Source organism: Polyodon spathula, chromosome 18 (genome assembly GCF_017654505.1).
Source record: "Polyodon spathula isolate WHYD16114869_AA chromosome 18, ASM1765450v1, whole genome shotgun sequence".
NCBI classification, from domain to species: Eukaryota; Metazoa; Chordata; class Actinopteri; order Acipenseriformes; family Polyodontidae; genus Polyodon; species Polyodon spathula.
The window spans coordinates 30,432,878-30,460,278 of record NC_054551.1 but is presented as its reverse complement, the minus strand read 5'-3'; the positions used below and the strand labels follow the sequence as shown (position 1 = coordinate 30,460,278).

Below are 27,401 nucleotides of genomic sequence, written 5' to 3'. Positions count from 1 at the left end.
CATGGCAGCAGTGTATCCATCTGCTAATGGATTTTTTCAGCAGGATAATGCCCCATGCCACATGGTTAGGATTGTCTAGGAATGGTTCCACGAACATGACAGTGAATAAAGCTTACTGCAGTGGCCTGCCCAGTCACCAGATCTCAATCCAATTGAGCATCTGTGGGATGAGATGGAACGAGCCATTCGGAGTAGAGATCCACTACCAGCCAACTTGACACAACTGTGGGAAGCATTGGAGTCAACATGGGCCAGCATCCCTGTGGAACGCTTTCGACACCTTGTTGAGTCCATGCCCCGAAGAATTGAGGCTGTTCTGAGGGCAAAAAGGGGTGCAACTCAATATTAGGACGGTGTTCCTAATGTTTTGTACACTCAATGTATATATACAGTGAACTCCAAAAGTATTTGGACAATGACACATTTTTTGTTGTTTTGGCTCTGTATTCTAGCACTTTGAAATGATACAATGTAGACTGTCAGCTTTAATTGGAGGGTATTTTCATCCATATTGGATGATCCGTTTAGAAATTACAGCATGTTTTGTATGTAGTCTCCCCATTTTAGGGTACCAAAAATATTTGGACAGATTAACATTATGTACAATAAAGTAGTAGTACTTGGTCGCATATCCTTTGCATGCAGTGATTGCCTGAAGTCTGCAACCCATAGACATCACCAGATGCTGGGTATCTTCCCTGGTGGTGCTCTGCCAGGCCAGTACTGCAGCCATCTTCAGTTCCTGCTTGTTTCGGGGGCTTTTTGCCTTCAGTCTTGTCTTCAGCATGTGAAATGCATGCTCATTTGGATTCAGATCAGCTGATTGACTTGGCCAGTCAAGAATGTTCTATTTTTTGGCCCTGAAAAACTCCCTGGTTGCTATGGCAGTGTGTTTGGGGTCATTGTCCTGCTGCATGATGAAGCACCATCCAATGAATTTGGAGGCATTTGGTTCTATCTGAGCAGACAAGATGTTTCTGTACACTTCAGAATTCATCCTGTTGCTGCCGTCAGCAGTCACTTCATCAATGAAGACAAGTGAGCCAGTTCCAGTAGCAGCCATACATGCCCAAGCCGTAACACTACCTCCACCATGTTTCACAGTGAGGTGGTATACTTTGGATCATGGGCAGTTCCTTTTTTTTCTCCACACTTTCCTCTTTCCATCACTGTGGTACAGGTTAATCTTCATCTCATCTGTCCATAAGACTTTGTTCCAGAACTCTAAGTCTCTTTTAGGTACTTTTTAGCAAACTGTAACTTGGCCATTCTGTTCTTGAGGCTTACTAGTGGTTTGCATCTTGTGGTGTACTCTCTGAAGTTCTGCTGGTGTACTCTTCTGCGTATGGCAATCTTTGATACACCTATGCCTACTTCCTGGAGAGTGTTCCTGATCTGTTGGACTGTTAGGGGTTTTTTCTTCATCATTGAAAGTATTCTTCGGTCATCCACTATAGTGGTCTTCCTTGGTCTACCAGGTCATTTGCCATTGCTGAGCTCATCAGTGCTTGCTTTTTTCTTAATGATGTACCAAACAGTTGATTTTGGCATGCCTAAAGTTTGGCTATGTCTCTGATCGATTTATTCAGATTTTTCTGCCTCATGATGGCCAGCTTTACTTGCCTCATGTTGTCAGACACCAGTAACAGATCCAAAGGCAAATGTAAAGCCTATAATCAAGACTAGACATCGACAGCTCTCTTGTGCATGCACTAACGATGCAAACAAACACACCTGCCTAATAAGAAACAGCTGTGAAGCCAATTGTACAAATACTTTTGGTACCCTAAAATGGGGGGACTATGTACAAAATGTTCTGTAATTTCTAAACGTTTCTTCTGCTATGGATGAAAATACCCTCAAATTAAAGCTGACAGCCAAAACAATAAAAATGTGCCACTGTCCAAATACTTTTAGTTCACTGTGTGTATGTGTATATATTCTTTTTTTTAATATAAAGTAAAACACTGGAAAGTAGTCAGTTATGACATTCCGTCATCATCTAGAATACCAAATTAATCCTCCTGTGAATAGTGTTTGCAGGTTAACACTGGCAGCAAAGTGCTTTGTGAAGGACAAATTATATCTTCAACAAATAAAACATCACAGGAAAATGTGGTTCATTTTGTGTATCTGTGCAGTTGGGAATCAGTAATGTGAATTATCACGCCACTTAGAGTATTCCATTGAGGGGCTAAGATTTAAAACGCACTGTATTAAAATGATCTAGGGGCAATCCCTTGAAGTATAGAAGATCTACAGGACACTTGTCTGCTAAAAGTTTGTCCTTATAAATCTTCCTTTGACTTAGTGACTTGAGGGATGAAGTAGGAATTGATTGTACTTCAGAGACTCACCATTGCATAGCATTTACAGGCACTCCTGAATCTACTATGAGCTTAATGTAAACATAACTGAGAGTATTATATGTAAACCAACAAAACTCTGCAAGCTCAGGTGGTTTGGCTCAAACTGAATCCTGGAATGACTCGGACTGCTGTGCAATTTGATTTCCTCTCCAGAAACAACAGGCCCTTTTGTCTTCCTATTACATTGTTGTTGTGCTGCATGCCCTAACAATGACAGTGCAAGGTGATGCTGGGCACCATTGAACTCTAGCAGGTAGATGTGCAATGGCAAGAGTGGGTTTCCAGGGTGGGTTCTTTTTATCACTTGTCAATCTAAAAGGACTCTCAGTACCAAGTATTGTGAGTTTAAATCCCTTTTAGTTATATATTTTAGCCACAAAAGGCAAAGTACAGTGTTAACACAATTTGACAGGTCTGTATACATGTAGGAATTAAACAGCCTTTTGAAAATCAAAGGTGCTACAAAACAAGTGAAAATACAAATATTCTGTTAGATGTGAGGATTGTGAATCTCTAACTTGGTTTTATTTTAGGATGTTGTTAAATAAAGCTTTCATAGAGATAAAGGTGGCACTTGGCAGCCAGCATTGAAGCAGCTTCTGTTTCTCAGTCAAAGCCTCGCCATGTATAAATAAAAATAGAAGAAAGGGAAAAGAGTTTGAGAAGAGTTTTGCCTTGAGCATCCACGTCTATCCTTATCCTGCTAACTCATCTTTTGTATTGCTGCCAGTAATGTACAGTAGAGTGAAACTGCTGAATGATGATGAAGTCGCATGTTTTTTTTTACGCATTGAAAACGATGATGTCCCTGACCTTTTTGTAGAAAAATGTAAGCTTTACAAAGCAATGTTGTATTTTAAAATACAAATGCAGCCACAGCACTGTCTGTTTTCTGTTTATCATCCAGACTAGCTTAGCTGGTATGTAAGTGGAGCTTACTTATTTGGATTCATGTACTGTACCAGTGAAATGGCTTTTAGCTGATTCGTTTTTATTATTATGTTCCAAATAACATATGTGGGATTTGTTTGGCTATTAATGGCCTGAAACATATTGTCTGAATATGTCAAAACCATTCACAATTTTACAAATACAAATTACAGGAATATATACAGAGGAAGCCTGGCAACAGCAAGGCATTTCTTCTTAAGAAAACACTGTGTCTTGCAAACCTTGGAGATAGTACTTGTACTAGTTGAATTTTCTAAACATGATACCATTTTAAATGTTTCTTGAAACTCTCACACCCATCTCCTCTTCCTTCATTTGCAAACACTTTAATTAGTTGGATTTGTCACTGCAAACAACAGACCTAAAAAACAGAATATTTTTAACTAGCAATGTGTTTTATTCCCTCTTAGTAAATTCATTGTGAGTAATAGGCAGAAGTAATAAGCTGGCTGTTTATGCAAAACGACAGCACTTTTTGTTATTAATAATTATGACTGTCCAGTATAAACCCCTTGTTAATGAGGGTTTCCTATTTGTCTTTATTCTGCCTGTTTTTTATTTGTTTCAAGAAAAATAAGCAATTGGGCAGCATACCTAAAATAAACAATTACTGCCCTGCTCCCAAGACAGGGCCTTGTTTTAAAGGACAAATACAAACGTATTTGTTTTGTTTGGTTAAATCGAGAAGGGAGTCATTTCATTTCCTTATTGCTTGGCACTCTATTGACCATTACTAACAGACCTTTGCAAGGTGTTGGCGCAGTTTGTGCAGTTCATGTAAAATTAGGTTTTTTTTAGCAAGGCCAGGCCTGAGCAGTAGGAATCGGTGACCCAAAATGTCACACTTCCATGTGAAGCCTGGGCCTGCGAGTGGATTGGATAATTCATGAGCCCTGGGAGCAGTGTGCTGGGCTGTAGCCCTTGGTTAAACAGCAGAATCACCAGAGAATTCATCGGTCCAATGAACACGACAGTCCATATTTGGAAGTGGAATGAAATTTTAAAACCAGAAAACAAATAACAAAAGCAGTTCTTAATCGCAGTTTGTGTGTCTGACACCTTCATTGAAATAAAATAGCTATGATGCACTTCGTTGGCTTGGGCCTGTTGCTGACATGAACCTGTCAATATTTGGTAATTACTGGGCCGTGTAAGGTAGTATATCCTTAATTCTTCCCCTTTCTGTGCTGCTGAGCACAAATATGGCTAAGTGGAATTTGATACAAAGATTCAGACACAGCTTCACCTGTCACTCATCCAGTATAAGATCAGTATGCCCTAGTGTTGAATTATTTTCACTTTATGGATTTTAGTATGCTTAAGCTGCATATCAGTAGGTAGTCATCCTCCAGAACACTTATATCAAACCTGAGTTAAAACTACCCACTGCATGACACAGTGAACAAGCTGTTAGAGAGAAGAACATTTTTGAATGATGGAGACATGTGGTTACTTAAATGAGTAATGGGTGGTGGGGGGGGGGGGGGCATTTTTAGTATGAGAAATGTAAAAAATAAAATTAATTAAATCTATAATTTTAGTTTTTAGGGAATTGATATAAGGGTTGTGTCAGTGATCATTGATGAGGAGGGTATTTAGATCTCTGAAAAATGAGATGTCCTGGAATTGCAGTTACTTTGAACAGTCTTGAGCCTGGTGTTGCTGCAAGTAAATTCACTCCACAGGGAGTGTGATCCTACCTCCCCTGGCTGGGAGCGTGAGACTTCACAGACTCTTGGCAGTGTGGTGTCTTTCTTTCGAGTTACTTTGAAAAGGGTCAGGAGGAAAATAAGCATTTCTGTGTAAATAATACAAAGTACTGTAAACTTTCAAAGAAACAGGTTCAGAAATGAAAGTTTAAGGTTGGGTGTCAGTGTGACTTTTAATGATTTGAGCCTCATGCTGGGAAGCAGATGGAAGGCCTAGTGGTTGGAGACACCTAATGGTAAGCAGTATGTGCAATTAGTAGTTTAGCACTGTTGCCAAGATATCAACAAAATTCTGGGAAGTATCCTGAAACCGTTCCATCTTGTGTTAACCCCTGGCTCTTGGGAATCATTAACTGCAAAATTAGCGTTTTGTTTATTTCTAATACTGTATGGCTAAGAAAGTAAAGCCATCCTGGTCGTTTAGATTAGAGAGATACAAAGGATAAAGTTCTGATACAGTTTTATTTACCGCAACTAGAATAATTATAAAATGTCACTTGCTTTCAAATCCACAGCAGCCTCTTTCAGTCGTATACAAGATCTACATGTAATTTTTAACAGAGCAGCACTGAAGTCTGACCATTTTCTTTGTTTTGTTTGTTTACAGAGGACCAGATACCTCACGGGTTCCCAACCATCGACATGGGCCCTCAGCTGAAGGTGGTAGAGAAGACACGCACGGCGACCATGCTGTGTGCAGCAAGCGGGAACCCTGACCCTGAAATCAACTGGTTTAAGGACTTCCTGCCGGTGGATATAGCTAGCAGCAACGGTCGAATCAAACAGCTCCGCTCAGGTATAATAAGCCACACATTCTCGCTGACAGCTGTTTGTGCAGGTGAAATCCTTTCTTAACCAAAACTTATAAAAACAGTAAGAATAAATTGTGAGAAGCACTGATAAAATAGAAGGAAGCTGCTGAAGTAAATGCCAGTAAAACATGCTCCATTGGGCAAATGGATGTTGTGTTTTAATTTGCCTGCAGACTTGCACACTAATTATCTGAATGATACTGCAGCTGGAGAACACAGTGTGTGACCTTTGCATCTATCTTGAGCAAACAGAGTTTAATCTTGACGTTACCATGCCCATTATTACATAGGAAAGGCAGCTAGTTATTACATAGAAAAGGCACCTTTCAGAAAACTTACTCCCTTTGAAAGACAGCTCCTTAAAATTTTGTCTGCAGATAACAAGGTTACTTGGGGCTGACAGTAACACCTGTCCTCCCTGTGTCTGTCAAACATAGAATCATTCTCTTCTTTCTCTTAATGATTACTGCAAAACAAGCAAAGCAATTCTAGGAAATCAAAAGACCTTCTAGTAGTCACGTAGTGTTAGCGATTGAAGGCTAAGTAATTTAAGTGCCAAGAGGTTAAGATTTAAAGTCAACGGTGTTGCCTTATTTCAAAATGACTGCCTTTCCCCAGCTTTCAAGTGAAATGTGCATATATTTCTTCCAAGAAACGCTGCATAAAACTCTTTCAATCTTCCTCATGTAATTGAGTACAAGGTTATTGACATTTACACTACATTTTTTCAATTTATTTATTGAAATTGTGTAATTGCCAATTTTATTATTTTCTCCCAATTTGGCATATCCAATTATTTTCTTAGACTCAGCTCACCGTTAGCACCGCCGTACTGACTCGGGAGCGGCAAAAGCATGCACATGCTGTCCTATGAAGAGTGTGCCGTCAGCCGACTGCTTTTTTTTCACACTGCAGACTCACCATGCAGCCACCTCAGAGCTACAGCGTCGGAGGACAATGCAGCTCTGAGCAGCTTACAGGCACCCTGCAAGGCCACAGAGTTGGCTAGTGCGCGGTAAGCCAAGGACACCCTGGCCAACCAAAGCACACTCCCCACCCTCCGGGCAGCTCCTGTCTATAGTCGGCAATAGAATAGCCCCGAACCGGTGACCTCCAGGCTATAGGGCGCATCCTGCACTCCAGTCAGAGTGTCTTTACCGGATGTGCCACTCGGGAGCCCCTACCCTACATTTTATAATGTGATGGATTAGAAATACGGATTAGAAAGACATCTACTATGTTACTGATTTTAAGCTGCTTTGAAAATGTATGATTATTTTTTAAACCATGTGTGATGTGTAAATGTCTACACAAGTGGGGCTAGGAGTAGTTTGTTTTCGTGAGTGCTGAATACGACAGATACAGATCGGCCATGGCAATGGCTGTGGGTCTGGGACCTTTCTGCCCTTGTCACAAAATATTTAATTTACATTAAAATCCCTTTAAAACAAAAGGGCGGCTTAAAGTAATTGCAGTTAATGTTATCTAACTAGGGACTCACTGTTACTATTGATCTACACTCTTCTACAGCTTAGCCAGTTTGATAAATACACAGCTAAGTCTTACACAGGGAATAAATAGATCGAAAGAGAAATATAACTTGGCATATTCAGTGGATTTTACTACGCTAGGCTCCACAGCAATCCTATCTGCAGGTTTATGTACAAAACTGATTGTTCAACAAAAAGTTCAGCTCCAAACTTACAGCTTAAATGATATGGGGGGAGAAACATGTCCTTTTTAAAGAACAAAAAATAAAATAAAAAATCAGATAAACTCCTTGCAGAATAATATGCAACCTGGCTGTAGCTTATGCCTAAAATAATAAAGCTAATTGTGTTGCTGAAAACACCCCATTAGAAGCTGTGCAGAGCGGTGTGTGTTCTCAGAGTGTATGGGGCCGTATGTTCTTTATTACTGAAGCAGGTTTGCTTTCTGTAGGTAATAATACAAAAATAGGAATATCAGGTATGGACGAAGAAGCGGGAGATTGTGAAATGTATCTGAGGGTAAAATACACTGAGATTAGGTCAAATAATGTATATAAATATATAATGTGAATATGAATGTATTTAATATCTACTATGCTCTATAAAATGATAATCTAATGATAAAAATGTGTGTCCCTGAGGTAACAAGGGGGAGGATTAATTAATGTATGGTGTGTACTAAGAATTCCTACAGGACTCCATTGATGTGAAAGTTGATGTGAAACAGTGTTGGATCTGCTTGGAATACACAGAGGGTGAGGGAGTGTAAAATTGTGGCCTCTGCAGTAGATGCAACCCAGGTTTTAGTACTGTATTCTGTACTGTAAACCTCTTGTATACTGGTGTGCCTTGTACAGAGTTCAAACCACACAGTGTACAGATGTTTGCTTTTTCAACCCCTTTTCCTGTCTCTCTTTATACTCCTGTACTATTTCTCAAGAGGCAGGTGTTTGGTAAAGTATTCAGATCCTAGCATCTGTATAGAAACCAACACAAACCACAGCCCACCTGCTGCATATAGCTGGATATGCATAATTCTTCCTTTACTACTAACATCTAACACAAGCTATTGGTGACCGGGTGGGTGAAGCAAAGTGTGGCAAACTTACCCTTTACTGCAGGGCTTTTTCATAAAAGTGTTTGTCCACAGCACAGTTTGGCAGTAGAAAAGAAAAAAAAAAATTCTGTAGTATTCACAATCAAAGATCAAAATAAGCCTTCTACCAGAAATACCTTATAGTTTTAGCTATTTTAAAACCCTTTTATGGATGTACTGTACTATTCTGTCACAGCTCTCTCGGTTCTATAGAAATGAAGGCTCTCTTACAGTGGCTGTCAAAAGCATTCACCCCCCTTGGACTTTTCCACATTTTATTGTGTTACAACATGGAATCAAAATGGATTTAATTAGAGTTTTTGCCACTGATCAACACAACAAAAGTCCATAATGTCAAAGTGAAAAATAAAATCTACAAATTGCTCTAAATTAATTTCAAATATAAAACAGAAAATCATTGATTGCGTAAGTATTCACCCCCTTTGCTATGACACACCTAAATAAGCTCTGGTGCAACCAATTGTCTTTAGAAGTCACATAATTAGTTGAATGGAGTCCACCTGTGTGCAATTAAGGTGTTTCATATGATTTCAGGTTAAATACACCTGTCTCTGGGAGGTCCCACAATTGGTTAATACATTTCCTAACAAATACTACATCATGAAGACAAAGGAAAGCAAATCTGGAATAAAGTTCTTCAAAAGCACCAATCAGGGGTAGGATATAAGAACATTTCCAAGGCATTGAATAGCCCCCGGAGCACGGTAAAGCCTGGAAAGCTTGTAAAGATAGAGGGCAAAATGGATGCAGCAAAGTACAGAGAAATCCTGGAGGAAAACCTGCTGAAGTCTGCTAGAGACCTGGGACTTGGGAGAAGATTCATTTAACAGCAGGACAATGACGCCAAACATACAGCCAAAGCCACACTGGAGTGGCTTAAAAACAAAAAGGTCGATGTCCTGGAGTGGCCCGGTCAAAGCCCGGATGTCAATCCAATTGAGAATATGTGGAAAGAGTTGAAAATTGTCGTTCACCAAAGATCCCCATCCAACTTGACGGAGCTTGAGCAATTTTGCAAAGAAGAATGCGCAAAAATTGCAGTGTCCAGATTTGCAAAGCTGGTAGAGACTTATCCAAATAGACTCATGGTTGTAATTGCTGCCAAAGGTGCCTCTACCAAATATTGACTCAATGGGGTGAATACTTTTGAAATCAATTATTTTCTGTTTTGTATTTGTAATTAATTTAGAACAATTTGTAGATTTTATTTTTCACTTTGATATTATGGACTTTTTTTTGTGTTGATCGGTGGCAAAAACTCCTAATTAAAACCATTTTGATTCCATGTTATAACACAATAAAATGTGGAAAAATCCAAGGGGGTGAACACGGGGTTGCCACAAATGGTGTTGTCCCTCTTGTCTCCGTAACAGCATGTACAAGTAGTCACACTGGGTCATTAGTTTACCTTGGCACAGAATTGGAAGAGCAGAACTGAGAGAGTAGGAGCAGGGTGACCTCAAGCAGCGAGGTGTTTGGAAATGGACCGCAGGCTCGCAGCCCCCCTGTCTGTGGCTCTTAATCCTATTTGCAGAAGATGAATTCAAGCCCAGAGTTTAGTCCCGCCCAGGCACTTTCAGTACACAGCCACAAGCGCTTTAATAACCTCTTGAAAGTGTCGCTCTAACTAGTTCCTGCTTTTCTATCTGTTTATTTTATTTATTTAGTATTATTTGGTCTCTCAAACTAAGCAAAACAAAGTTTTATAATTATTTTCTCTACTAGTTTTCTCCTTTTGTATTTTTTCTCTCTTTCTCTGTCCTCTCTGTACTAACGCTTTTCTCTAATCTTATTTGCATTCAAATTACCTCACCAGGTGGTACACCAATCAGAGGTAAGAATGCTGAAAAGTCATCCCCCCCCCCCGAATTGTCAGTTCACTCCACCCCCCCTTTCCCCCACTGTTCTCATTTTCAGCTCTCTTTCAGCCCTAACACTTCCTTTGGTTTAGCTCATATGCACTTCTTCAGTTGTTCAAGAAAAAAAAAAAAAAAACACTTTAAAAACTATCCATTGAATTTTTACTTTGTAAAGGGGTTACTCAATAGGATGCATCTTATAATGCAAAATAGCCGCTGCTGTCTTGGCTGCAATCTTGTAGAAAGTGCACTGTGTAAATGGGGATGGAGATGGGGGAGTTGCATATTTGTTTGGCCAACTGCAAACAAAAGGCAGCTTTAACTGTTTCACAGAAAATTGCCTCCTTGTTGATACTGAATTGACATTATTTGCGTAAGAGACCCCTTGATTGACAAGGCTAAAAAGGGGAAGTTAGGATTACATTTTAAAAGACTCAAGGGTGTCTGGGTTCCATATTCTAAAACTACAATGCATTTGGACATGCATAGCGTTGCTGTTGTTAGTTACTTATTCCACAAGAGGGCGCTCCTTCCAGGTCATGGTTGACGTAGTAGCTTGGAAGGAGCCTGACCTTCGTTCACACAGTTTTGTACACAATAGATACATTTATATTAATTAAAATAACATTGGCATGAGTGGAAATCTAAATATACCATGCATAATACTTAAACTGTTGAATAACCCCTGTATGTTATAATTGAATGTTAAAGTAAAATTTAAAAGAAATGTTGTCATTTGTCAGTACCACTCAAATCACCTTTGAACACTGTAGACATTCCTGCATTATTGTGATGTAAAGGTCTTGCTTTGGACTGGGTGCTGGTGCTATGAGGTAACGCACAGAACCAAAAATCCAAATGAATAAATAAAAACTCAACCCTTTCCCCTCGTAAAGTGTCCCAGTAGACATGACACTAAATCTGACTCTCAGTAGATCAACCGAGAGATTTCCTCTTAATGAGCTCAGGCATTTGCCAAAAGCGCAGACCATAACGTATTCAGTAACAGCCTAAAGGGAACTGGTTCTTTTAGATCCATGTTTGTTTATATGTTTTTTTATATATATTTGGCAGTTATTAAAGAAGCCCATTCAGGGAGCAGGTATGTGACGTTCCTGTTAACTGGGAGGTGCTCAGAACTTACTGATGAAGTTCCACTTTACTTTGTGAAAATGTGTAAATGAAAAAGCAGCTTTCTGGGGTCTAATAGAGAAAGAGGTTAAATGCATCTCAATTGTTCTCTTGAGACAGTATCAGTTCTCCGATAAAGCCAGTAAGGTTACAAAAACAGGAGCAAGCGCCTCAATCTGATGATAATACTGATGGTTCACCGCACCAGCTCCATCGGGGATGTTTTCATGCATCCTTTTTGTTTTTTGTATGAAATATTTTTGTTAATGGAGTCATTCATTTCATAAAACATTCTGGAATCTCAGTGAAAGCGTGCTTCACCGTCTTATGAATTGAATGTCTAGTTTATGTCTTCCAAATTAAAAAAAATAATAATGTTGTTTAATCCTGTTGGTGTACAGTACTGGATGACTTCAGGAGCAAGAAAAGGAAGTTCAGAAATATACATAAAGCTACAAAAACTCAAGTGTTTAAGTTGTTTAGAAGTCACAAAAACAGGCTGGTCTGTGTGACTCGAAGACCATTTAATCTATGCAACTGATAAAGAAAATCTGGTTTTAAAAACCTACTGTCTAAAAAGGGCAAAGGGGAAAGACTATTAAAAAAGAAAGCCTGATAGCAATCTGTGCTGTACAATTCTGTAATTGATTAGCAATGTATAGCCTGTTGTTCATCTGGTAGGCTCAGCTTTGTCAGATTTGCTACTTTTTGTTATTTTTGTTCTGTACACACAGCAGGCACTGAAACCGGCAGGCTGCTTAATGCCAAGCTTACTACCTGATCCCACTGTGTTTAAGGAACCTCGGAGTGCGGATTGCACATAGCTTGGAAGTTGTTTCCCAGTTTTAGATCTGGCTACCCTTCATATAAATCAGATTTACAAAGCAAGGACAGTAAGACTTTGCTACTGGAATTGGGGTTAGTGGAAAAAGCTAATCTAGCTAATTAGCCCCCCTATAGTTTGAGTTAATTGTAATGCATTTTGGTCACGTAATCCTGGTAATTTGCTTCACACAATAACAATAAAGTCTGTAGCATTTTGCCCTTTCATTGCAGGATATTAAACTCTCTTTAATAAGGGCAATTGTTGTTACTCCCATCCATTTCATTTCAGTGTGCTGCTTTGTCAAGATCCTTTTGACGTGTTTGCTTCTCTTAAAGACCTGCACTAGTAATGCCTGCCTTCGTGTCTGTCTGAAACTGTTTCTGTTTAACTACAGACCGTGACTGTAGGATGCATATTGCAGCTGTATGTCTGTGTGTTTATTATGCAAACTGCAGCTTGGGCATTTACAGTACTCCTTGCTCTTCACTGCAAACCTCTGAGCCAATTTACTTCTATTATGCATCTGTGACAACTTTGAACAATGCAGTGAGCCAGACAACGGAAAAGGCTTATCTTCTCAGGGTCTGCCCGTTCTTACATTCTCATTTGAAAAGATGGCAGCTTTTTAAATGCCGGTTATTGACAGTGGATTAATTGCATAAAACAGACTCCTCTGGTTCACAGAATTAAAAGCACTCTAGAATCCAGTCCTTTAACTCGACTTGCACACATCCCTCACGTGTGTTTTTATCCCTTGTTGATTAAAAGGTTGCAAGTCAGGGAAACTATTTAGTGTTCAGACTACTTCTTTCAGTTACATAAATGAGCTAATCCACCACTGTCTGTCATTACATACTGTACATACACACACCTCCAAGTTCTTCACTTCACTACCACCGTGCGTTTGTGTGTGCCACCATAGACACACTCTTTCAAAACATGAACTAAATGAAGAGATATATAATAAAGCACTGTAATTAACCTGTTTTAATTACAAGTAAATATAGTCCGTCCGTCCGTCCCCCCCCGTAATGATTATCTAAATAAAATGTAGTTTAACACATGAAATTAAGTTGTGATATGTCACCATTGAAAGCATCAGCCTCTTCTCTCCCTCAGCAGGCTACAGTTTATTGTGTTTGAAGTTAAGGCTGTCAACATTTCTGCAGTATTAACACTGCACTTTACCCCTGTCTGCAAGTTCAAAGGAAATGTTTTGAAAGTCTTCATTTCTGAATATCATTCACATCCACGGCTTTCTGTGTCTCTCTTCTCGCATAGTTTAGCTGTAATTCTTCCTGACCCGTTTGCTCTTTCATGTACACAGGTGCCCTGCAGATTGAGAACAGTGAGGAGTCTGACCAGGGAAAATATGAATGTGTGGCGAGCAACAGCGCTGGGACCCGCTACTCAGCCCCTGCCAATCTCTACGTGCGAGGTAAGACCCTTAAGTCGGGAAGCAACTGAATCATTTATTTGATTGATTACTAAGAGATGCATGGCTTTCGACGTGTGGTTTTATAAATGTTGACATTTGCGTGAACGTTTTTTATTTCTACAATTCCCTAAAGCTATATAAACAGTTGTTTTTCCTTATGGCAGAATGTAATCATGTCAAAAGATACATCTAAAAATGTTCATTCTTCAGATTCTGCAGATGTTTTATTAACTCTTTTTTAATTTAATTCTTTCCCCCCCTAATAGGAAACCAGTGCTGTAGAAAGAGGCCTACTTTTTTTAAATTTTATTAACTCCCCCCAACACGCCATATGTTTTTATTTCTACAAACTCCAATTTTGTCTAAATAATAATTATTTTTTGATTTGTGAAATTCAATTCTCATTTTAGAAATCTGTAACTCCCTTTTTGGTTGGTTATCTTTTCACTTGGTTTCTGTTCTTCTTTTATTTATATCTCATTTAATATAACACTTATTAATATTTTTGCATACATAAGCCCCCATACTCAAAGGGGTTGAGTATTCCAAATTAATTGCAACCTTGACTTGGTAGTGAAAGAAATTCAGATAACATGATTGTAATCTTCCTCCTTGTTAACAGCAGCAGAATGTAAGCTATCAGGCACTGCTGCCACAAGCCTGTTATCCAGCTTATCTCAAAATGCCAGAGGCACAGTCTTTCAGCTCTGTGTGCTGTGGGAATGCAACATTGGTTCATTATCAAACATACAGTAGTTGGTGCCCTTTTATGCAAATAACTAGAAAATGCAGTGATCTTTGCTGGAACAAACAGTTTTATTAGACCTCACCTACACTTTAAAGTAAATTATGTAAACGGTGGCAGATCTAAGTACTACCATAGTGATAATTAATGGAACTTAAAATGCCAGTTGTACATGTCGATACACAAAGTTAATTAAGGTCTCACTGCAAGATGGTGTTTAAGGTATTATTGCTTCCATGTTTTAAACTGAGTGGAAAAAGGTTTATATATATTTATTTATTCCACCAGTCTTTCACATTGATGTTGGGTGACTTTATGCCACTCCTGGCGCAAAAATTCAAGCAGCTCGGCTTTGTTTGATGGCTTGTGACCATCCGTCTTCCTCTTGATCACATTCCAGAGGTTTTAAATGGGGTTCAGGTCTGGAGATTGTTCTGGCCATGACAGGGTCTTGATCTGGTGGTCCTCCATCCACACCTTGATTGACCTGGCTGTGTGGCATGGGTTGTCCTGGAAGAAAACTTGCTTCCTTCTGCTCTGACAATGTTCCCCAACTCTGAGGATTGTTTTTTCCAGCAGGACAATGCTCCATGCCACACAGCCAGGTCAATCAACCCAACATCAATGTGAAAGACTGGTGGAGAGTATGCCAAGACGCATGAAAGCTGTGATTGAAAATCAGGGTTATTCCACCAAATATTGATTTCTGAACTCTTCCTAAGTTAAAACATTAGTATTGTGTTGTTTAAAAATGAATATGAACTTATTTTCTTTGCATTATTCGAGATCTGACAACACTGCATCTTTTTTGTTATTTTGACCAGTTGTCATTTTCTGCAAATAAATGCTCTAAATGACAATATTTTTATTTGGAATTTGGGAGAAATGTTGTCAGTAGTTTATAGAATAAAACAAAAATGTTCATTTTACCCAAACACATACCTATAAATAGTAAAACCAGAGAAACTGATAATTTTGCAGTGGTCTCTTAATTTTTTCCAGAGCTGTATATATATATATATATATATATATATATATATATATATATATATATATATATATATATGTTTATGACCACTTGATCTATGGTCCACTAAGAAGCCAGGGTACTTCCCAGGCCTTTTCAATGGCTGGTGCCGCCCGGCTGAAAAAACCTGATCTGCCCGTCTTGCAGATGCTACTGTGCCTTTAACAACAAGGATTGATTGTGCTTAGCAGACTAGATCGCGTGCGTGTTGCTGAGTGAAAAAAAAAAATCTTGGAACCACATGATGGCTGTGCTATGTCTTGACACAACATTTAACCAATAAGAGAGTTGAAGGGGCCAAAAACGTTAAAATGACTGCTAAAAAACAACAACAATTACTATCAAAGCAAAAATAGTGACAATGAATGCAGGGTTTTCAAAAAGAACATTTCGGATATTATTATTCAGTACATTTTTTTGCCATATTGTACTGTAAGGTAATATATAGTACACAATAGCTATACATATGCACCATAAAAAAAACTATTCCTTTTGTTGTGTTGTAAGAATATGTACACAGGTGTTTATAAGAGATATATTGGGGGTTCATGTATAGAGGCTGTACGCCTTTATGAAGAAAATCATGATGGTATATCAGCTGAACACTTGTCAGCTGATATACAAATGCTTAAGTGCAGAGGTGCTGGATGATTACACTCTGGTTTCATGCAACAGTTATGATGGTGACCAAACGTGTGTGAATACTGTTGTGTTAAAAATAAAAACGGTTAATGAACAGTTGCGTTCAAAAAATGTAGAACAGCGAAAAACTAAAATTGACGTGCATTAACAAAATGCCCTGAACACTTAACATAAAGAGAACAATTTAAATGAAGCAATAAGCTCAATAATTAAGCTAAAAAGGAAGTGAAAAAGTTGCCCTTTTTTTTTTGTGAGCTCCAAAACCTACGTTATCTTTCCCCAGTCAAATCGCAGAGTGTATAAATAAGCACAGTAATTTCCCTTAATAAAAAACAGTCATGAAAAAGAATGTAGAACATAAAAAAGAGCAAACAGATATAAACTCTTTGTCGTGTTATATATTTAAGGTAAGGCAAGTTTATGTTTCCATTAAAAATGCTTCAGGCTATAATGTTCTGTACAGAATTCCCAGGGAGAACCCTGGAAGCATGTGTTCTTTTCACCCAGTGCTAAAATGCAAGAGGTGTCTGATGTTTACTGAAATGTGTTTAGTATGCGAAAGCATGCTTGCATCTGTGTTGCTCTTTAGACTGACAGTAACAAACAACACTAACTCTTCTTCAGTAATGAACAGGATTCTTTACTCTGCTCGCTATATCCCAGTACATGTCAAACAAGACATTGAAAATTGAGCCACAGGCCATATTAAAAGTTCACAAAATGCTAACTAAAATGTAAATGATATATACCGGACTGACCTTATTATGTCAATTGTATTGATTACAGTGCCTTAACTGTACAGTTGTGTAGTTGCAATAAATATTTATTTGTGTTCACACAAAAAAGTTTTTGCTCAAGAGCCAATTTCAGGGTGAAATGAATACTATATTGTTGTAGTTAATGACATCACAAACACATTAATGGATTTAAATAGAAATAAACAGTAAACATACCAAAACATTGGGACGTTGTCTCTCTTGATTTTTGTATATTACAGTAGGGTTTTTTGTGGTTTTTATTTGCAATCTTAGTTTCAGGTCCCTTAAATTCTAATTATTATACAAGCTCCAAAGTTTACTTTCAATTTTTCTTATATTATACTGTGCATAGGAAAATGAAGCCATGATTACAATGATAAAATCAGATACACAACACAGATCAGAAACACTCAGAATGATTGCATACACCATATGAATATCGGGAAAAGGGTTTAAAACAAACACTCAAATGATACACTTTCAAGTGTACTTAAACTGAGTGAGAACATGCATTTAGTTAGGTCTCCAGTTAACAAGTATTGTCTGATTGGCAGGTGAAAGCATGCATCTCTCAGGCAACATAATCCTGGTATCTCTCACTAAATATGTATTCAAGCTGCTAGGTAATGTGTGTGTGTGTGTGTGTGTGTGTGTGTGTGTGTATATATACACACACACACACATATATACAGTACTGTGAAAAAGTATTTGCCCCCTGTCTGATTTTCTGCATTTTTGCATATTTTTGACACTGAATGTTATCAGATCTTCAACCAAAATCTAATATTAGATAAAAGGGACCCTGAGTGAACAAATAACACAAAATGTTGATACTTATTTCTTTTATTTATTAAAGAAAGTTATGCAACACCCAATGCCTCCGTGTGAAAAAGTAATCGCCTCCTTAAACTCAGTAACTGGTTACGCCACCTTTTTAGCAGAAATAACTGCAGCCAAACACTTTCTGTAGTTATTGATCAGTCTCTCACAGCGCTGTAGAATAATTTTGGCCCACTCCTTCATGCAGAACTGCTTAAACTCAGTGACATTTGTGGGTTTTCGAGCATAAACTGCTTGTTTCAGGTCCTGCCACAACATCTCAATGGGGTCTAGGTCTGGACTTTGACTAGGCCATTCCAAAACTTTAAATTTCTTGTTCTTCAACCGTTCTGGTGTAGATTTGCTTGTGTGTTTCGGATCTTTGTCTTGCTGCATGACCCAGCTGCACTTTAGCTTCAGCTGACAGACGGATGGCCTGACATTCTCCGTAGAATTCTCTGATACCCAGAGTTCCTTCAATGGTTCCTTCAATGATGGCAAGTCGTCCAGGTCCTGATGCAGCATAGCATCCCCAAATCATGACACTACCACCACCTTGCTTGACCGTTGGTATGAGATTCTTACTGTGGAATGCAGTGTTTGGTTTTTGCCAGACATAACGGGGCCCGTGTTGGCCAGAAAGTTCCACTTTTGTCTCATCTGTCCATAGAACATTGTTCCAGAACGCTTGAGGATCATCCAGGTGCTTTTTGGCAAACTTGAGACAAGCATTCATATTCTTCTTAGTGAGCAGTGGTTTCCTCCTTGCTACTCTGCCATGAATCCCATTTTTGCCCAGTGTCTTTCTGATATTGTGAAGTCTTGAACACTGACCTTAGCCAAGGCGAGAGAGGCCTGCAGATCCCTGGATGTTGTTCTAGGGTACTTTGTGACTTCCTGGATGGTTTTATGCCTTGGAGAGATTTTGGCAGGACAGCCACTCCTGGGAAGATTCACTACTATCGCAAACGTTTTCTCTATTTGGAAAATATGGCTCTGACTGGTTTTGTGGAGCCCTAGAGCCTTAGAAATGGCTTTGTAACCCTTTCCAGGCTGATAGGCATCAACAACTTTTTTCCAGAGGTCTTCAGGAATTTCTTTTGATCGTGGCATGATGTGTCTCTAGAACCTGTGTGCTGACAACTTCACTCTGATGGTAAGGGCCAAAGTTAGTTAGATTTATATTGGGCAGGGCTGGCCCAAATCAGGCCTGATTAACCAAAGTATTCAAACAGCTGACCCTAATTATCCCTTAATTGGGTTGAGTTAACTAGGGGGGCAGTAACATTTTCACACCTGAAGATTGCATGTATAATTTACCTTGCACACCAAACAAGTGAAGAAGCACCAAACTTTGGAGTCATTTTTTCCCTGACTCCCTCTACAACCCACAAAAAGATCAGACCAAATTCAATGGTTAAAATGTGCAAAAATGCAGAAAATCAGACTGGGGGCAAATACTGTACTTTATGTGTGTTACATATATATATATATAATATTATGTATATATATATATATATATATATATATATATATATATATATATATATATATATATATATATATATATATGTGTGTGTGTGTATATATATATATATATATATATATATATATATATATATATATATATATATATATATATATATATATATATATATATATACACACACACACACACACACACACACACACACACACACACACATTGTGTACAGCACATAAAATGCAGAAAAAAAAGATCTGTTTTCTCCAGCAAATGCTGACTGAATTAAAAAAATATTTGCAAAAGGTGTGTAATGAATGGAAAGGGCCTGACAGTACAGTTTCTGTGACATTCTGATTCACTAGAATACAGCGGCTTTCCTTGACAGATGGCCGACTCAAAGGTCACCATACCTATTACTGCTGCAAAGTTTTGAGAGAGACAACATTTTATATGTCAGAGTTAAAAAAAGAAAATCTCACCTAATAAAAGGATTGAGGCATACACTGCTGATACTAAAGAGAGGCATTGTATAATTAATTAACCAGTCACCAACATACAGTACAGCCTGTCCTGAGCTTTGCTGGTTGGGTCATGATGTTGTAGTTACATTTTTTGGAGTGTATTGTAACTGTAAATCAGAAATTGATGGCAGCTCGTTTGCAATTTTCAATCTCTGTGAAACTTCTTGTGCCAGAGTTCAACCCATCTAAACACGTGAGCGAGACAATGCTTCCCTAGGCATAAATTCATGTGGAAATCAAGAAGAGAGAACTGCCTTAGGGTCATAAATTAATTTTTGCTTCCCACAGCCTTTTAACTTGAAAGTTACAGGTAGAGTAAATTTAATTATTGGGAACATCCTAGGAGATGAATAAACGCTTTTTACAGATCTACAAAAAACCTAGGTTTACGTTGCGGTCACACAGCCTATTGAACAAAAGAGATAAACTGAGATAAGGCTGTATGGTTCACATGCTATGAAAACTGAGGCACCTTTTTGTTTCAGTAACCTGAGTAATTTTACCATCCAGTTGAACCCAAGATGTATTCTACCTTAAAAAGGACAATTTCTTTCTCTGCCACATAAATCCTGTTGTGTAGCGTTTCCTGTCACGATATTACACAGAGGAAGATTGGCGTGCTTCTTGTCTTGAAGTTTCAGCTCTTTAACATTTGAATTTGCAGGTTTTGATTGTGACAGATAATGAGAAACCAGCTTGCACTCCCACAGATTGTCAAGGGCTCTGTGAATACATTTTCAGGCATTATCTTTTTTTTTTCCCTCAAGTTTAGTGAATACTGATGTAAAGTGTGCATGAGCTGCTATGAGCCCTCCCCTGAATGCGGTGACAGCAGTGGATCTCTGATTCTTATGCTTCTTTGATGCTGTATTTCTTCTTTATTTGGAGCTCTTCACTGCTGGTTTCCTGATGTGTTATTTTTCTTTTTGTCTACTGTCAGCATTTTCTTTAAGCCTTTCATTGCGTTCTGTGTTCATGTTGTTTGACACTTTTTGAAAGATGACTATCCCTGTGAAAAGTGCAGTCATATATGCAATGTGTGTGTGTGTCTATATATATACACACACACACACACACACACACACACACACATACATATACACGTACATGAGCGAACATTTCTGTACTTATGCTGTTATTCAACCTTTATCATGTTCTCTTCATTTTGTGTGTGGATTGGGAGGTTCTTGTGCTAGACAGTGTGTGTATGTAGTGTGTTTGTGGATGGATGTGTATGACTATGTGTTTCACCTGTACTTTTTCTGTTATTGACAAGCAAGTGTGTGTATGAATATATGATAGTTGATAATGCAAAAATAAACAATGGCTCCATTCCCTTAAATTTTATTTGCGTTCCTCAAAATTGGGCCCATAAATTGTAAATGCAATGTACTTACCTCAAGACTGTGGCTGATAAATCACGCACATCTCAGCAGTAAGCTGAGATCTCTTTTTAGGGTCCTTAAGATCATAGCATTGAATCCGGCTGTTGGAAAATTTCTTAATACAAATTACTTCTCTAATAGTAATTATAGCAGTTCTAACCTTTCTTTGTTAACCCGGATGTCCATGATTAGGTAAGTAAAATTGTAACGTTTCTGTTTTTTTTGAAATCTTCCGAAGTCATTATAAACACCCTTTTAATGCAATGTGTATTTAATTATAGGTACGTTCTTATGGTGCGTGATATCCAAAATATTACCATACCCCCCCTTAATTACCATAAAATGACACCAACTGGCACAACAAGGGTTAAGGGATTTTTCTTTTTGGAATAATAACCCTACAGTCGTAGCGATCTACAACTATCTTTGTTGTAAATGTAGCCACAGATTTGTATAGCAAACACAATGTTTGTGTGCAAAGAAACATTATGGAAAAATAATGCATACCATATGTGACTATTGTGTATGAGACCATGAGGCATGTAACCTTGCCTTACTTGAAGGTGGTGTTTGTGTCGACACTAGTTTATTTATATGACTCAATTGGATGCCTCTGTCTCTTTTCAGTCATTGTGTATCAAAAATGTATGTAAGTGTGGGTTTAAATGGGACATAGTTCTTGCCTAGCTGTGTCGGTGACAGTGTAAAATGATAATGTGAGTATACTGTGTGTGTGACTGTGTTCATCTACTGTACTGTTTGTATCTGAGAGCAGTTGAGCTTCCTTCTTGCCCCCTATATATGAGGTGGGTTATGTGGATCTGCATTGTGTGAGCTGTTCTATCTGTGTAATGTTTATTTGAGCAGTAGGTTAGATGGCTTTGCTCATCTTGGAATTCTGCAATCCTGGAATTCAGTGTTGCAGAATCTGTTTGTACTGCACCCAGTCTTTTGTTTGGAACAACCTTGACCTGTTGTAGGACAAATTATTCTGCCATTGAAATCTGAAGTTATAACAGGATTATGCCACGGCGTTTCTCCATATTTTGTATACACTGTCCAGTACGTACCTATATGTGTGTCCATGTGTCTTCGGGGTGTGTTTTGTATGTACGGGGTACTGTCGTCACTTGTCTTGCTCTTTTTCACTTTGTGTGGGTAAGCCTACGATTGGCCTGTTTTACTCTCTCTGTGTTTCTCCTTGTCTTTTTTTTTTTTTTTTTTTTTTAATTTTCCTCCTCATCATCATCGCACTGTGCCATCAAAACCAAACTCATCTCTCAGATCAGCGAGAAGGTTGGTCCTTTTCACTTCTTACCCTTCTACGCCAGGCCTGGCGCGGTCTGCAGTAGGGAGAGGAGAGCCGGCCCCCAAGCAGGGCACAGTGGGACTGAGCTGGCTCTCTCTCGGGGCAAAGCCTCCTCCCGGTCCTCCCGGAACGCAGTTCCTTCTGCTATGCCTCCTCCCCTTCTGTGATGTCTTGGAATGCTCGCATGGTTTCACGTTGTCAAAGCTAACAAAAATATATGCTTTTTCTTTTTTCTTTTTTGTCTTTAAAGAAATAAAATCAATGATTCTCGCTAACCACACAGGTTCTGCATAACCTGTTGTCATTATTATTATTATTATTATTATTATTATTAATAGTAGTAATAATAATATAATAATAAAAATTTAGCGTGACAACTTGAATTGCTCATGGACAGCTGCCACTGTGAATTATTTTGCGACCAGTTACAACTGATGCAGAACCCAGATGGACTGCCCTGTCTTTTTCCACTATTTGGTAGCAAAATTATCTTTTCATGTATGAGCCTCAATCTACCGCACCCCCACCCTTGTTCTGCAGCAGAAGTAAGCACAGACAAATCCGCACTGCTTGAGATGTAGGGGTTATTTAATAAGTAAATTCATTACATTTTATAGAAGCAGATCTCTGGCAATAAGCAAGAAAAATAAATAAAACTAGGAAAAACTAAACTCATGCATATAGAAAGAATAATACATCTATTGATAAATCTTTGAGCGTGTGAGTAGTAGAATTACTTCTGTTGATCCTTTTTAAATATTGAATCAGTTTTTTATTTAAATAGACAAAGTGTTTTTAAAAGAGTATTTGATTTCTCTGTAAAAACAAACGAGCAAGGCCCATTAGTGTTTTTTTGTAATACATTCAATAGTCTGATTGAGCTCACAGCAGGGAAGAACAACAAAATGTATCTATTTATCCTTTTCTTTTAAAAGCAGCACATTGCATGTTTTCTTTCAAAGTAGAAATTAGTTGCAAAAATATAAAAATGGGATTTTGTGCCTAATAATTTGTTTGGTGCTAATAATTACACCCTACTGTCTTCCACTTGACTTGAAACCGTTTACTGCTCTCTCATGCGCATAATTATTACTTCTATAAATTCTGTGGCATTTATTAAAGGTTTACTTTATCCTGACAACGTACATCTTTTTTTATCTCTAATGTTGTGTTATTTTCATCAGAGAAATTACAGGGAGCGAATGTAAATTATAAAGTTTCTAGACTCCAGTACTCCTTCATTACCATTAGCATGTCACCGAATGAATGCTGATACGTCTCTTCAGTAATGATATATCCTCCCCCCTCGTTCTCTCACTGCTCTAGCCATGTGCTAGTGGAAGCAGTTAGGCTGTAAAGTTGTCACCGAAATATAATCCAAAACAAATTACCATTTAGGCAGCTGACTGTAAAATGCCAGCCATTGGGTGGCATTATCGGTTATGAGCAGAAGACAGACAGAACCTCCTCTTCTGGCACAAGCTTTTATTCCCTTTCTTAGTATGCGTCACCTTTAACACTTTGCACATTCGTTGATGTATGTTTCCCAATCCAGCATCCCGTGTATGTTGGTAGAAAAGTGGAATCACATTTGTTGGTCTTTCAGAACCCTTACTATGGGGAGCCTGTCAGGTGTGTCTTTCAGAACCCTCGCTATACGGAGCCTGCCAGGTGCGTCTTTCAGAACCCTCGCTATAGGGAGCCTGCCAGGTGCGTCGTTCAGAACCCTCGCTATAGGGAGCCTGCCAGGTGCATCTTTCAGAATCCTCACTATAGGGAACCTGCCAGGTGCGTCTTTCAGAACCCTTGCTATAGGGAACCTTTCAGGTGCGTCTTGGAGAACCCTCGCTATAGGGAGCCTGCCAGGTGCGTCTTTCAGAACCCTCGCTATAGGGAGCCTGCCAGGTGCGTCTTTCAGAACCCTCGCTATAGGGAGCCTGTCAGGTGCGTCTTTCAGAACCCTTGCTATAGGGAGCCTGCCAGGTGCGTCTTTCAGAACCCTCGCTATAGGGAGCCTGTCAGGTGCGTCTTAGAGAACCCTCGCTATAGGGAGCCTGCCAGGTGCGTCTTAGAGAACCCTCGCTATAGGGAGCCTGCCAGGTGCGTCTTTCAGAACCCTCGCTATAGGGAGCCTGTCAGGTGTGTCTTTCAGAATCATTGCTATAGGGAGCCTGTCAGGTGTGTCTTTCAGAATCATTGCTATAGGGAGCCTGCCAGGTGCGTCTTTCAGAACCCTCGCTATAGGGAGCCTGTCAGGTGCGTCTTTCAGAACCCTCGCTATAGGGAGCCTGCCAGGTGCGTCTTAGAGAACCCTCGCTATAGGGAGCCTGCCAGGTGCGTCTTTCAGAACTCTCGCTATAGGGAGCCTGTCAGGTGTGTCTTTCAGAATCATTGCTATAGGGAGCCTGTCAGGTGTGTCTTTCAGAATCATTGCTATAGGGAGCCTGTCAGGTGTGTCTTTCAGAACCCTCGCTATAGGGAGCCTGTCAGGTGTGTCTTTCAGAATCATTGCTATAGGGAGCCTGTCAGGTGTGTCTTTCAGAACCCTCGCTATAGGGAGCCTGCCAGGTGCGTCTTTCAGAACCCTCGCTATAGGGAGCCTGTCAGGTGTGTCTTTCAGAATCATTGCTATAGGGAGCCTGTCAGGTGTGTCTTTCAGAACCCTCGCTATAGGGAGCCTGCCAGGTGCATCTTTCAGAATCCTCGCTATAGGGAGCCTGTCAGGTACGTCTTTCAGAATCCTCGCTATAGGGAGCCTGCCAGGTGCGTCTTTCAGAACCCTCGCTATAGGGAGCCTGCCAGGTGCGTCTTTCAGAACCCTCGCTATAGGGAGCCTGCCAGGTGCGTCTTTCAGAACCCTCGCTATAGGTAGCCTGCCATGTGCGTCTTTCAGAACCCTCGCTATAGGGAGCCTGCCAGGTGCGTCTTTCAGAACCCTCGCTATAGGGAGCCTGCCAGGTGCGTCTTTCAGAATCCTCGCTATAGGGAGCCTCGCTATAGGAACTGTACTACAGAGTTTACGAGTGAGCAGATAAAATACTAAAAGTCATAGTGCAGGCAAATTAAATTCAAAGTCCTGGAAACTTAGACAAACTAGGTCTTGGTCAAGTATTCAGAGCATCTGTAATATTTTTTTTTTTCATATTTTTATTCTGAACTGAGGGATTTACTTTCCATTTTTGCATTGTTAATTATTCATCCATTTCAGAACTTGAGAACAATACCCCCTCCTCGCATTTTTTATGTAATTCAGTCTGCTTCCATTTGCTAAAAAAACTGATAAGTCCATAAAGATACAAGAAAAATGACCTTGCTATGAAACAAAGATTTGCAAAACCCAATGGCTCCTGAAACCAGAGATTATAACCAGAAGAGGTCATCCTGCAATAGGAATGGTAGAATCCAAAGCCATTAAAATACCAATGAGAAAGGGACAAGGGCAATAAATACCCGTTTCTCATTTCTGAACCGCAGCTAATGCACTTTATGCATGCTTGAATTTTTATATATATATATATATATATATATATATATATATATATATATATATATATATATATATATATATTATGCATGAGCTGTTTAGAATGGCTTCCCTTGCATCCCATATCACTTCAGTGCTTAGTTTATTTGGTACACACATAGAATAGTGCTACAGAGTCAGGGCACAGTTACAGGAACCTCAGACTCTAAACAGGTGATGGAAAGAAGAGGTTATCTTCAGATAAACACGAGTGGATGTAGGTGCATGCTTGCTGTGATTACAATATGTACATTAGACAAGAGAAAGAGGCTTGCTTTTTGTTCTGCTCCACTGCATGTATGCATGAGGTATCTGTGCAAAATTGCTTTGCTGCCCATTTGTAGACTCAGCTGTGCCTTCCTCTTCCCTTAGTCCAAAACAGCCTCTGCCTTAAGTTGTACCTGTGGATTGCTCCCTTGGCTTACAGCATACTTCTTATAGATGAAAAAAAAATGAGGTGCTTCACTCAAGCTAGCTTCATAAACGTACATGCTGCTTATTATTTTACAAACACGTTCATTGCTAGCTTTCACTGTAAAAAACAATCCTATACCTTAAAAGCATAATTACATCAGTGTGATTCTTGCAAAATGCAGTCGATCAGAGCTGGGATGTTCAAATGAAAAGACCACCATCATGTTGAAACCATTTCCATGTCCATGGGTAACTCAGTATTATCATTCTGTTTATCGTCAGTTACTAACTTCAGCTTTGTTAATTTTTTAAGCAAACCCAGCAAATCACTGACGTCCTTGTTAAGCTCCAAAGCTCAAAGTTGTTCAAAAACCAGCCCCCCCCCCTCAAAGAAAGAAAGATTATCACAGAGTTTACCTGGCTTGAATAGTAAATCACCCTTGCATGCAATCTTGACACAGAAACACTTAAATATACATGTGCTCATAGGTAGGCGAGCATGCAGTTTTTAAGGGACAAAAATATAAAAAGGAGTCGATATCTAACTACACAGAGCAGATGTTACAACTGCAATTATTTATGATTTCATTGTCAGTAGTTAATAACTGATGACATTTCCAGAGAGTGATGAACAGTAATTTAAATATCTGTTAACTTTAAACATAACTCCGCTACCTTATATCCACACATTTGATTGCGGTCACGTAAACTCTGATCTTTCTGTCTTTTATTTAGTTTTTTAGTCCACAGAAATATGCTATTTAAATGTTAGAAGATGAAAATGGGGGCTGGCGTTATTCTGTCTTTGGCTGTCTCCTATAATTATTGCAAACTGTAGCTACCAGATAATCACCTAACTGCTTGCTAGCCAGGAAAAAAATTAAGTCTTTTAATGTATGTTGCATTGTGGTAAGAAAAAGAATTAAAAAAAAAAAAATTGTAAAATTCAGTTTATTATCAATGTTTTGTTGTGCCGGAACAGCTACAGTCTGCAGTGCTATTATATTTAGCATATACTATTTAAGTAGCTTTCCATTTGGCCTTGCAACCTGTAATATCATTTATACATG

General features: G+C 39.0%; 1 protein-coding gene across 18 annotated transcripts in view; it reads left to right on the top strand.

The window, feature by feature from the left end:
* The window catches only part of LOC121331105 (receptor-type tyrosine-protein phosphatase F-like), a 181,901-nt gene that overhangs the window by 97,798 nt on the left and 56,702 nt on the right, over positions 1-27,401 (top strand). For 9 of the 18 annotated variants that reach the window (XM_041278285.1, XM_041278299.1, XM_041278289.1 and 6 more), the window contains exons 5-7: positions 5,637-5,825; positions 10,265-10,282; positions 13,592-13,702. In XM_041278285.1, coding sequence (XP_041134219.1) covers positions 5,637-5,825; positions 10,265-10,282; positions 13,592-13,702 — 318 coding nt within the window. The remainder of the gene's footprint in view (positions 1-5,636; positions 5,826-10,264; positions 10,283-13,591; positions 13,703-27,401) is intronic. The other 9 variants (XM_041278301.1, XM_041278296.1, XM_041278295.1 and 6 more) reach the window with 1 other exon arrangement.